Source organism: Ixodes scapularis, unplaced genomic scaffold (genome assembly GCF_016920785.2).
Source record: "Ixodes scapularis isolate PalLabHiFi unplaced genomic scaffold, ASM1692078v2 PGA_scaffold10__122_contigs__length_95168666, whole genome shotgun sequence".
Classification (NCBI taxonomy): Eukaryota; Metazoa; Arthropoda; class Arachnida; order Ixodida; family Ixodidae; genus Ixodes; species Ixodes scapularis.
The window spans coordinates 6,845,739-6,859,377 of NW_024609836.1; the positions used below are offsets into that span (position 1 = coordinate 6,845,739).

Here is a 13,639-nt window from a genome sequence, read left to right on the forward strand (position 1 = left end):
AAAGCTTGCAGACACACAAAGAAAAAACAACACTTGCTCCTGAGGTGACAAGGTAAAAAGTCTACTTGAAGAGAACTACTTTAAAATGTATTTTATTATCGGTGCTTGATGTCCACGATTAGAGTAAGGTGCACAGGTTGCGAGATGGAATTATTTGATATGTCTTGGGTCTTTGTCTACATATTATTGAAGCCCAAAACCAGCAGAAAGCATTTTCTCGCTAAATTTAGCCGGGGATATAACGCGTTACACTTTTCCAGTACACTTTTCTAGAGCATTTTATTTCATAAAGCCCTAGCCCAAAACATACCATTTCGTGTAGAAAGCCCTTTGATGACCCAAACAAATATTAAGCCATTACTGCTTCTTCGGAAGTATCTACTTTTGTTGCAAGCAGGTGATGCCCAGAGCAGGTGATGCCCAGAAGCAGCCACATGCTGACTGTTAGAAGGGTGGAACAGCACAATGGCATAACAGCTGATACCAGACAATGCGCAGGTTTAAAACTATGTAAGGCGATAAAAATAAAGTCAATACCATCTCCGGGCTCAAACTATCGGCCGTGTCTTGCGCAGAGATTCCAGATTCCAGCAGAGGACACACTTTCGAAAGGGGTCGATTAGGATCTCTGACAAGCAGGCATGGAAAGCTGTAGACAGACTGGCTAGTGGAGGGCACCCACCTTGCCAGGCATATTTCTTGCCGTTGAGGTCGATCTTAAAATCTATGGGATAGAAGTCGATGATGGGTGAATCCTGAAAAAAACAATGTTCAACGAGCTGTCAGTGAAAAAGGAATGCCAGAAGTCATCCTATTGCGAGATAATTAAGATTACCCTTCATAGTAGTAGATGTAAATAAAAATATTGCTCTCCACCCAAAAATATGAGGAAAGATCCTTCCTGATAGATCTGGTAATAAAAACCATGCAAACCAATAATGCTATTTCAATGAAATTGGCACGGTATACTAGGCATGCAAACTTGGGAGGCTACACCAACTTTCAGCTGAAAAGGTCAATTTCGTGCCAAGTTACAGCCTTATATGTCAAAAATACTATGCAGCTAGTAGTGCCTAGGGGAAAAAACTATAGTTTCAAAACAGTACCAAAATGTCACAATTTGTTTCCTTGGATATAAGGACGAGTGACTAGACTAATCGGTAGTGGGTTTCAAATAATTTTAAGCGCCATATTTAGCGTTAAAGTAAACTTCGAGAAAGGGGTTAATTTCATTCATATTTTTACTGTTACAAAAGTTGACATTTTCTCGCTAAAGAAATAGCAATCTTGAAAAAGCAAACACATAGTCGAGTTCTCCAGTAAATTTCACTCCAGAAAAACCACACAGCAGTTACGAAGGTACTTCAGTCATCGAATGATAGTTTTTGAGCAATGAAAAAATGGTCAAAACATGAAGCTGAGGAAAACGCGTTTGAAAATCTATATTGTGTTCCACTTTCGATGGCACTTGCCACTTGACCTAAAATGCTCCAGGACTGTACGGCAGTCTCTCCTCTGCATTGTCCTTCTGTGCTTTGGCCACAGCTTCCATCTTTTGTCTTTTGCGCGATGCCTCGGTGCCTTCACTTGGGCCATTGCAATCTTCGTCCGAGTGACCTTCACGGCCTGTGATGTCTGGTGGCTCCCTGGCTCAATGCCCATATCCGAAGAACTTTCTCAAAGCCTCGAGGATCCAGGTTGAAGACTGCGAGAGTACAGTACTTAGAGAAGCGACCTTTAGGCACCTCTTCCAAAGCAAGGCGTTGAAAGAATCATTCCCGTTCTGGGTTTTCATCTGGGAACATCTTTCAAGAAAATCATTCCGTGACAGGCGGTTGTACAAGGGCACTAGCTCCTTCGCTATCTCCTTGGAAAAGCTGGCTTATGTGGCCGAGATGCTGGTGATTCTCTCGCTTCCTTGAGAGCTTTGCTTCGTACAAGTGGCACCAGGACTCCATCCCAGTGGAACAAGCGAAATGAATTGGCTCCTTGTCGGGGGGTGGTATGAATGCAGGCAATGCGTTGATGCAGGAGACTGGCATATACACTCCACGCTGCATGGAGTATTGGGTCTTGTGGCAGGTTTAAGCGAATCGGGCTTCCTTATTCACCAGTGTGGCCAACAAGAGAGCGTGCGGTGCTGTTTTCTATGCGGTTTCACGTTTGGTGCGCACAACATCTCACAAGGAGCTCTATACCAAAAGAAGGAGGGCTAAGCACTTTTTCTAATGAGGGGTGCCTGTCTGTGCTAGACCTAATGAATGCGGAGCGAGCGCACTTTGAGAATGGTAAATTGGTGTGACCGCGTGCAGTTTTATGAAGCGCTCTCGGCCGCCGGCACATCAGAAATAACTTATTTCGGACTAAATACTGGATCTACAGGAATAAAACTTTTTCACATCATTCTTCGGGAGTTATACAAGCTGATAAGACTTTTTCAAAAACATGACTTTTTCAAAAAATTATGATTTTAAAGGGGCACTGACACCCCAAAGGTCGTATTCTTTTTTATTGTCTAAAACGATGCAAGTTGTAGTCATAGACACGCAAAAAAAAACGCATTGCGAAAAACAATTTTCCCGCTCGCGCGCGCGCCTTTTTATTTTTGGCGTTTATATTTCTCGCGCTCACCTCCTTGCTTCTTTTGATCGGTGACGTCAAAAATCAGGAAATTTAGAAGCTTTGTAGGTGAAATTTCTATAACATTTAATAACGGCAATCGTAAAACATGTTTTTTAACGCAATGACGAACGCACTACGGCCTTTCTTTTTGAAATACCAAAAATCAGATTTTGGTGGATTTGTGTTCTCCCTCGGAAAACTTGGCGGCGCTCGAACAGAGGCTTATCGCCGAGTCGGGGAACAAACTGGTTTTTCCTCGCGCCGGCTCCCTTCTATCCCGCCCGCTCACCTCCTCCTCTCTTCGGGTCACGGTAGCAACGGCGCTTTGCTTCACGGTGTGGTGCGGAGGTCCGAAAGAAAGTCGAGTCGCAGAAGACCGCAAAATTTGACTCACTGCACTGGCGCGGATCGCGCGGGAACTTCAAATTCGGCATTTGGAAATTGTTTTTTTAATTCACAAATACTGAATTTCCAAGTTTCGAATTTTGAGGGTAATGTCCCGGCATCATTTTCAATCCTTTCGGATAATAAAATAAATTACGATTTTGATGTGTCAGTGCCCCTTTAAGGCCGTGCCTCCCCCTAAATATGGTTTACAAACCAGCAATGCAAATAAATCATTTTTTATCTTCTCTGCACAAAGAAGAAAGCATTCTTAATGTTAAATATTGGTTAGAAAAAAGCAATGGAATTAATCTAAAGCTTTACCTCCAATCTATTTTTATGCACTAAGTATGAAAGTAAAAGTTTGCTGCATCCTTCTAAAAACACAACCAGCGCTTCTGCAGATCTGCATTCCAAAAAGGAAATCACATTTTTCCCAATCACATTTATTTTTCAGAGCCACAAAAATGTCTATAATGTCTATAATGTCACTATAACTCTCCTCCCTCCAAGTAATGGGTCGAGGCAGGCATGCCGCCGAAAAGGCCACCAGAAAACGCCACTCTTGGAATGTCCCTTCTGATATTCCCCAGGTGGCACCTGCCGTTTCTAGAGAAGATACCGTATCCACTAGCATAATGAACACATGCTAATGAACGCACCACCCACAACAAACATCAACATTTAGACTTTCTTTCCCTCATGTAATAAATGCCTTTCCGATTTCCAGCCCCGTGAGTCGCAAACTGCAGCCAACTCAGCCAGTCGCCATGTTCACCGAGCCAATTTTCTTTTGCCACCGAGCGGCCAGGCCAAGCTAAGCCAAGCATGGCAGTAAACATGCACGTAATGGCAGTAAACATGCATGTAATGGCTGCAAGTGCATAATTGCAGAAGTGATCAACAGCGAAACCGAGCGGCGCGTACAGCTAACGCTGCTAGGGTCGAGGAATTGCCCAGATCCCGGAGATGTTTCGTCCATTGGATGCATTGATGTCAAAAAACACGCTGTCGTCTGTGCTCCACTTTCGGACAGTGAAATCGTAAAGGAGGTTACGCCTAAGAACGGTTGCGTCACTCTCCTTGCCGAGTGAGCTCCGTAGTGCTATTCCTTCGACAAAAGGAATGCTGAAGGCGTCCAAGAAAGTTTAGCAATTTATAGAGCAGGGGTTCTCAAACTTTTTTTTGTCCCAGGAATATCCAGCAAGCCTCAAAAAGTCCCAAGAAACCCTGATAGAATAAGACAAAAAGGAGGACTACAGACAGAATAAGAAGGCAGAGAAACAGACAGAATAAGAAGGCAGAGACTACATACTCCAAAATGCACCTCGCGTTATATTTGGAATCAAGTTCAGCCACGAGGCGTGCGAGTCTGGAGAAAGCCAGAGGAGAAAGACATCCCTCCGGCTCAATGCAAGAGATCCGGCGGGAAAAGAAGTGGGGGTGTGGAAGGGAATTTATTAGCTATTGGGCCTCGTGAAGGGGCAAATAGAAAACATTAAAGAAATGGACGCATCTCCACGTGGTGAATGATTTTGATTGGAGCGAAGCCCTGGTGGTGCTGATGATACCGATTTTATTGTTCATAGGTAGTGCTGATTTTTTTTTTTTTTATCACTCATAGGTAGTGCTGAGTTCCGGGTTGCGTTTCGACTTCATTATTACTGCTTTATGGTCGGTGAAATGCAGAGCCAGTGGTTCTTCTAGCGGATCCGCTAGAAGCCGTGGGAACCCATCTCCACCGCTTAAGTCAACAATCCATGTCAGAAAGAGAATGTGGGGTATGGATCGTGGTTATATACGCATTTGAGCATTTCACCGCAGTGCCCTCTCGTCTATAAACGTTGAGCCAGTGCATGCAAACTTTAACCCGATTATATACGCATTTGACCGCAGCGCCCTCTCCTGTATAGACGTTGAGCGGCTACATGCAACGTTTCATCCATGAGAGAAAACCCAGCTCTTGAGTTGCTACCACATCTCAGAGCCCCCTACTTGTCCCGCAGTCGTGGCCCAGTGGTTAAGGCGATGGACTAGAAATCCATTGGGGTCTCCCCGCACAGGTTTGAATCCTGTCGACTGCGCAAACATTTTTTCTTTTTTTCAAGAAGACAGATGGGATGGTAATCAATGTGAGCACGGACGCCGGACAAGGCTAGACCCTAAGCAGCTTCGCCCCTAAAAAACATTTTTTATCGCTTTTGTGTTTGTACAACACGCGCATGCCGCAGAAACTCGGCACACGCGCCATGCGGGAATGCGGGCACTGGCCAACCCGAGCCAAGCCAAGCAGGTCCAAGTCAACACAAGCCAAGCCAAGACCACCGACCACGTTTCCGCAATCGTGCAACACGATGCGTTTGTTTATGCAGCGGGACCAGAACAAGAAGTGTGGTTGTGTATCGGGTTCAGCAGTATTTCTTCTGCCTGCGCATTTTTTAGTTAATGCTCCAGAGTGGTCTGGTGTTTGTGTGTTGGTGCTTCTGCTTCGTGCATTGCTTGGATTGTGGGCTGCTGAGGAGCTCACGCCGAAGAAAAAGGAACTACCAGACAAGCGGTGCCATGCTGCTGCTTATCTGCGTAGTTGCCAAGTGGATTGTAAACGGAAGGACCTGAGCAGTGAGGATGAGTGCAGTCAAAACATAAAATTATATTTCTTCTATTTCCATTGACTTTTCACTTCTGCTATGCCCCTGAGTGCGAGAAATTGACGTGGCCTCGGCTCGCGCTATAATAGTTTTTTTTTTTCTTTTTGAGGGGATCAAAACGTGCCCTCGCGTTATATTCGAGGTAGCGTTATATTCGAGCAAATACGGTACATATATACATATTAGTGCGAAGGGTGCAGTTGCTTTTTCTGCAACACCAACTCAATCTCAGTCTGTGGAAGGTTGAACTAGGGGGGGGGGGGGGGGGGGGGGGGGGCATGGGGGGCACTGCATGTTGGGTGCCATGAGGCCAGCTTGCGGAACCCCTCTGTTCCGGGTAACCCAGTTTGAGAACCCCTGTAGAGCATGGTTAATGTGGCGTGCACACAACCAGCCGTGGGTGCACCTCCGTCAGTGGAGACGTGCCACAGTACCCTGCCTTGTCATATCGGCACCTTAAATGACATTAATAAAATGCACAAAAGTTTTAACCATGCAACAATTGCGCCCCCAGATGTGTGTCAATTTTCCGAAAAAAAAAAAGTGAAATTATTACGCCAGTAAATACGGTATGTGTTGATGCTGGCATACTCACTGGGTCATCCATGAGATCTCCAAAAGCAGGAGGCAAATGCTGCTTGCTGGCAGCCGGGAACACACTCATCAGCTGTTCCATGGGCTTGAACTGCAATCGAGGAACACTCAATGTCTCAAGTGCGTCGACTCACAAAACAGTACATGGTACCACACGCAAAATAGCGAACTCCCACAAGCTGAATCCTTCCGAATGTGGACCCACAAATCGTTTCTGATATTTTGCGATGCCCAGAGGAAGTTTCTCTAATGAAACGCAAGAAATTACCATGTAGTGACATATCTACCGTAAAATCCCGAGTCATTGCTCACCCCACATTTTGGGACAACATCGATTTCCCAAAAAACACACAGTGATCGCCCCCACCCCTACCAAATTCCAACGCAGACTCCCCATACGCAAATATTTATCCTACCCGCATAATGCGGCCCCAGACCTCACGGTTGGAAGACGTCTGTGGCAATGTGGAACGAAGGAGGGAAAGATTCTTCACTTTGTTTAGCGATTCCCTCTCCTAATTCCGTGAACCACTAGACAAAGTACATGCGTGCAAAACGAAAACGATGGAGATGACAGATTCAAACTTTGTCTGGCTTACTAAAAAGTTTGTTCGAACAAAAGAAAAGTCAGAAAGACAACACAAGCAGTAACCTATTCAGGGATTGCAAGATCAGCGAATGCCCCATATCCTGGAAAAATGTCACCGTGGAGCGTAAGGTCAAGTTTCATCTCCACCAAAATAAGGTCGCCACGAATACCCAGTCATTCTCCCAGAACGTCGCGATCCCGGTTGGTAAGGTTGCGGAATGTTTGAGATGAAGCCAACGGGTAAATAAAGTTCTTCTGGAACGCCGCACACCGACGTTTGTGAAGCGTCCTATTTTGAGCTCCGTGTTCTAGTGCCGTGCACGCATCAAACCACGGCGGTAGCATGCCATGCACAGATGCACACGCGTACGCATTGAACAAGAAAGTTGAACAAGAGCCTCCTCCTTGCGATTGACAAGGCGCCCAACTTGGCCCTACGCCAAAGTGTTTGCCAATGCGATCGCCGGCATTTCCGCTTCCCTGGCATCTCTCTTCGTTGCTTCTTCTATTCACTCGCTCATTGTGCCTGGTTGGTTTTTCTATTTTCTCGTTTACTCTCTTTTGTTTTTACTAATGAAAAGAACATAGTGGTGTTAGAAGCGTGCTTTTATGGAACAAACATTGGCTCTGCATGCCGATCAGCAGTTTTCACTACACGTATGCAAGGAACATACTTTAAGGTGGTAAAACATTCTTTCATGAGCATTTCTTGTATACAACAATGAAACTAATTCAAGTTTTAAGTTTAATGCATCATCTGTGCAGCCGTGCTACATACACACAGAAAAATGGGCGTTTAGCCTTTTCTGAACCTTTTGTGTTTACCCAGCACACTTTTTTTTATGAATTTCAGGCAGCAGGGGGGTGGGCGACGACTCAAGGTGTTACAGCACTTCACCAGAAACTTTGGTTTTAGGAGATATCCAATATCAAACTGCATATCTGAAATCTGCATGAAAACTGGTGCATCATTATATAATCTAATAAAACTCTTTTCAGAAAAATACATCAATAGAAGTCTTAAAACACCTCAAGTTATGCTCCCCAAAAAAAAGAAAAAAAAAAGATGAAAGGAAGGTTTTTGAGAGTTAAATTCCCATTTGCTGGTTCCAATGCAGAAATTTCAAAAAGCAAATTCTAATGTCTTGCAATTTTTCAAGCACTTTACCTTCAATTCACCCTATTTTATCCAGTTGTCAAATTGCTGCTGCTCAGACATATTTACAAAGCATTGTAGCTCATGGGGTTCAACATTTACTTGCCCGTTTAGAATAGGATGCTTTCAAGAAACTGTAAAGCAATAGATACAGCCCCTCTCCAACACCGTGCAACTGACTGACTTTGAGTACACTTTATTACAAAGGTAATTTCACAAATGATGTGGCGACAAAAACAAAATACTGAGGAAGCTGAGCAATCACCTTTCAAGCTGGTACACAGCCAACTGGGCTTGGCAACTAAGAATTACAAGTAATACTAAGAAAACCTCGATAGCCTCAACTGTAATATATATAAGAAATGTTATAACAGCAGTGGAAACTGCCTCATAAGTGCACACTCACAGGTTGAGTGTCCCGCTCAAAGTTGATCTTGATGTCGCCAACGTTGATGAAGTCCGAGGCGAATGGGGCGTAGTGGTACGGGAAAAACCACTTCCAGGAAGCGCAGCCCTTGCGGAAGGAAATGATTGACTCCGTTAACCTGTCTCTGCAACATTTCACGTACTCGTGAAAGGCAAAGATTGGGAGAGTGGCGAGACGTGGCCCTCACCTGGTAGTAATAGCGCAGGACCCAGCAGAGGCCCTCCACGTACGCCGTGGCCTGCAATGTGCGCAGAAACAGATTTCGTATCACAAATGCACTGTTCTTAATTTAATTTATGACATTTATTTCGATGCACAATTGCATTCTCACTAGGGTGACCATATTCCTCGGAGCAGAAAACGGGACAGCATATGACGGCTCGATTCATACTGTGGAAGTTCATTACACGCAGCCGTCCGGTACGAGGCACTCCTGCAAGGAGTAACGTACCACTTCGTGGCGGAAAGCCACGTTGTCAGAGTTGATGTCAAACTTGGACACGTAGTAGCGCTCCTTCCAGCCGTCTTCCCACAGCCTGCATGAAGACGGAGGGTACCCAGCATTAGCCGTCACGGCCAAAAGAAACGTTTTAATGCGGGATGCGTTTAATCGCGCATTTGTCACAGAGGTAAGCAACGCCTTGTGTGTAACGTTTGGCTGTAACGGAAAACCAACGCTGAAAGCGTTACGCCCAAAGCAAACTTTATAAAAAGACTTCAGTCCCCCGGTATGATTTGAACTCGCCAGTTTGAGATTGTGAGCCAAGTGCTTTACCGACCGGGCTAGCGAGGGATGGCGTTCGCTCTCAATGCGGAGAGAGACAGTTTCGCGCAACGTTCAAAGACGGCATGGTCGCTTGCCTTGTAGCTTTGGAAGCGCGTGGGCATGTCGTGTTATGCCATCTTGCGGTGTTACTCAGAAATGGGAGCGAATCCTCGACACACTCGCGTTGTAGCAAAGCCATGCCATCCAGGTGCCACTCTCACCTTCTACAAGAGAGAGGTGAACTTATCGAGAACGTAAGAAATGGCAGAAACAGCGGGAAGAGCCTTTGCCCGGTACCCTGCAGACGAGCGTCGATAAGTGGAAGGCCTGTCGCACATTCTGTGTTTACCAGTCTTTGTCAGCATCATTACACAGGCATACTCTTCTTATAGACAGAGTACTTATTTTGTTAGCTACAGAGCTAGTGTTGCAGCGTTCCAGTTAATTCTGCCAGGGAAAAAACACCTATGGAAATAAACACTTAAACTTCCTCCAAAGGCTGGTTCCCACATTTGCATTTGCATGCAATTCAAGTGCATCGTTGCTGCTTGGGGACACTTATGACGAGCCCAGGAACCCGTCCGATCTGCATATAACCAGACTGAAGGATTGTAAAATGGGGTGTCCCGGTTTCATTTGTAAAATAAAACCCAGACACCATCAATGAGAAAGGGTCTTTTCTAACATTGCCAGAATTACTTCGAGCACACGGTGAAAAACAAAGTGTGAAACATTCGCAGGTTGTAAGTGTTCCAAACAATCCATGGGTACCCATGGACCCCTCAGCATTTCTGTACATTTCCCAAGTTTTTGCCCATCATTCTCACTTTCTCGGCTCGAATATCTTTGGGCTATGTATAAATCGGCGGTCCTCGAGCCTTTTTATCTTGAGGAACCCTCATCTGCCTTGGATGGGAGCTGAGGAACCCTTACTGGTCTTGGCATTGATGCGGTAACGCTGAACAAGAGTCTACAGGCCTTGTAAACGATAACACCCACACTGGAAAGCGCTTGGCACATAGTCATGCATCGCTGAGTGGCACCGATCTGCTAAAGGAGTGCTCAAATTGGTAAGCCACAAAACCCAAGGGTGGGGAGGGTCGAGGAAATTGGCGAGCTCATAGAACAGCCAAGGGTGCTCTGCGGAACCCGGTTCCAGAACCCTCATTATAAACGGCCATTTTTCACAGACAGTATATACATTTGGTCTCACAATTACTGCAAAATTCTTGAGCTAGCGAAATGCGGTTTCGGGGTCACCTCACAGATGGCCCCGGCGTGACAGTTTGTTCACACGTCGTGAGAGATTGTAGGAACTCGGCCGTAAGGAAATGCAAGTCTGTGAATGGGCCTTACAGCACATAGCAACCTCAAACCCACGCAAGTCTGTGAATGGGCCTTACAGCACATAGCAACCTCAAACCCACGCAAGTCTGTGAACGCGCCTTAAAGTACATAGCAACCCCGACTTTGCGCAACTCTGCGAACAAGCCTTAAAGTACATAGCAACCCCTACCCCGCACAAGTCTGTCAACGGGCCCTAAAGGGGCCCTGCAAGGACTTTTTTGCTGGTTCTTGATTTGCACCTATATTGAGCACACTGAATGTAGTAACTCAAAGAAACTTTTCTTTTCTCAAATTTCGCTTTAGTTTAAAAGTTATAGGCAAGCTAAGATAACAAAAACAAGCAAAAAATAACCTCCTTCATGACGTCCTTGGTTGCTTCAATGGCTGTGAACTAGAGGAGGGGTAGTGAGCTCAGCGAGCGCTCACGGCTGCCGCTAAAGCATGTTCTGGATAGGCTGAATACAGCGGGCAGCCAGAGCGGCTCTCATTGCATTTGCTGCGCGATTGAATACTAATTCGGCATGACACTTCATTGCCCACAAACGACAGCAAACATGGAGTAAAGATCAGTTCAGAATGGGAGCCACTTCGCGCTGCCTTACCGCGAAATGGCCAAAAAGCAAGACAAAGCTGCTTGCCGAAGGCCTTCGGATCGCTCGGAGCCGGTCGGATCCTCCAGTCCATAAACGACCGCAGCGCCGCCGCGCACATCCGGGACCTTTCCATGTCAGCGCCTGATCCCACTACTCCTTTCTAGTGTGCGCCGCCTTTTCCACCGCTTGGTGGGGGGTATGTCGGCGGGTCCTTTCTTGTTTCCATACTTTATAAACTGCATTTGTTTGTTTTCTGATCCAAAATACTGAACAAAATCTACTTTTATAAATTATTGAAACAGTTTGCGACACTTATATTTTGTATTTCGATTAAAAAAAAGCTTTTAGCGGCTCTGACCAGTAGTAAGCCAGGACCAAAGACGTCACACATCGCCCGCTTTCGGCACCGCAGGTCGCCCCCGTCAGTAAAGGAGATTTCCGCGTTGTCCGGTTAAAATATGACTCACTGATATTTAGTTACTCTCTCCGTGCCCGCTGGCTTGCCCGAACCCCAAGAGACGTGGAAACAGCAAAAAAGGTACACGCTTAAATATGATTGCAGGGCGTAGCAACCCCGACTCCCCGAGTGTCTGTGAACGGGCCTTAAAGTACATAGCAACCCCGACTAAGCGCAACTGTCTGAACACTCCTTAAAGTACACAGCAACCCCGACCTCGTGCGAGTCTGTGAACAGGCCTTAAAGTACATAGCAATCCCAACTTTCTGCAACTCTGCAAACGGGCCTAAAAATACATAGCAACTCCGAATCCGTGCAACTCTGTCAAATTGGGCTTAAAGTACATAGCAACCCCAACTCCCCGAGGTCTTTGAACAGGCCTGAAAGTACATAGCAACCCCGACTCCTTGAGTGTCTGTGAACGGGCCTTAGAGTACATAGCAACCCCGACTCTATGCAACTCTGTGAACGGGCCTGAAAGTACATAGCAACCTCGACTCCGCAGAACTCTGTCAACGGGGCTTAAAGTACATACCGTAAAATACCGAGCATGGGCCCATGTCACATTAAGGGCCCACCCCCTATTTTCGAACTATCTCAAAAACAAACAGAGGACACATCAACCGCCCACCCCCATTTTAGGCAAATTTTAAAAAATATGTGAAGGACATGGCAAGCGCCCAGTCGCCGCGGACGGCCGTTATCTCCTGAAGTTGAAGCGACCGGCACTAGTTATGAGTCACGACAGCGCGGGCGAAGAGGGCAAAGGGCGCCGCGGGAATCGGGCGAAGGGCTCCGCGGCAATACGGCAACACTCGGGCGCCGCGGGAATAGAGGTCAATGGAAGAAATAACAAAAGATACAGGCGAGCTGGTGTACAAAGGAAGAGAGGGTAGGGCGCTGTGGCAAGAGTGAAGCAGTGAAGATACACTACGTTGGAAAGAAGGATCTAGCGAATGGAAAGCCGCACAGAGCTTTCCATTCGCCCCTCCGCTTTCGCTTGTTGTTCGGTGGTTCGGTTAGTTCCGTGTTTATCGCGCTGCATTGCTTGCGTTCGCTCGGTTCGCGTGTTTGGACGATGCACTCGTATACGGTTGCTAGGAAAGTCGAAGTTGTTGAGTGGCATAGGCGCCACGGAAAAAATGTAAGCCGGACATCGCGTGAATTCAAGATTGACCATAAAAGAGTGCACGAGTGGGACTCAAAGTACGAACTGCTCCTGCAACAGAACCACCGAAGATCACGGCTGAAACGCAAGCGGAGTGACGGGGGCGCCGGTGTTCAGTGAAGAGGTTGATGATGCCTTATCATCAAATGGCCACCATTTTGAATTCGGCGGTCAAGTCGAGCAAGGGCCCACCCGACTATGCTATCCTTCTGCGTTTTTGCTCTCGGACCTAACAAGAGCCCATTCCCGAGTTTTCCGCGATTATTCCGTAATTTTGAGTGGGCGCTTGCTCGGTATTTTACGGTAGCAACCTTGACTCCCCGAGTGTCTGTGAACGCGCCTTAAAGTACACAGTAACCCCGACTCTATGTAACTCTGTGAACGGGCCGTAAAGTACATAGCAACCCCGACTTTGCACAACTCTCAGAATGGGCCTTAAAAGTACATAGCAACCGTGACTCTGTGCAAGTCTGTGAATGGGGCTTAAAGTGCATAGCAACCCTGATTTCACGCAAGTCTGTGAATAGGGCCTAAAGTACATAGCAACCCCGACTCTGCACAAAGCTGTGAACGGGGCTTAAAGTACTACATTGCCACCCTGACTCTGCGCAAGTCTGTGAGTGGGCCTTAAAGTACATAGCAACCCTGACTCCGCGCAAGAGCGGACAGAGGGAGTGAGGCTGGCGCACCTGACTTCGTCGTGCGGCTCTTCTTCGTCGGAGCTGTCGTCACCCTCGTGCTTCCGCTTCACCCCCTGAACGTCGCCCTCGCTCTGCACCTGCAGCCAGGGAAGACAAAAATGAGTCCGTGAACGCTCGCCGATCCAGGAACGTCACGAAGCGGTCAAAAGCGTGAAACACCCGCAGGGTTGGAGTTACACCCTAGAAG

The 13,639-nt window shown here is 46.7% G+C and overlaps 1 protein-coding gene across 1 annotated transcript in view; it reads right to left on the bottom strand.

Moving 5' to 3' along the window:
* LOC8041113 (5'-3' exoribonuclease 2) overlaps positions 1–13,639 on the bottom strand; it is a 74,751-nt gene that overhangs the window by 19,237 nt on the left and 41,875 nt on the right. Inside the window, 6 exon segments of the mRNA XM_040219653.3 lie at positions 683–755; positions 6,250–6,339; positions 8,400–8,507; positions 8,608–8,658; positions 8,872–8,956; positions 13,441–13,529. Of these exon segments, the coding sequence (XP_040075587.1) occupies positions 683–755; positions 6,250–6,339; positions 8,400–8,507; positions 8,608–8,658; positions 8,872–8,956; positions 13,441–13,529 (496 nt within the window).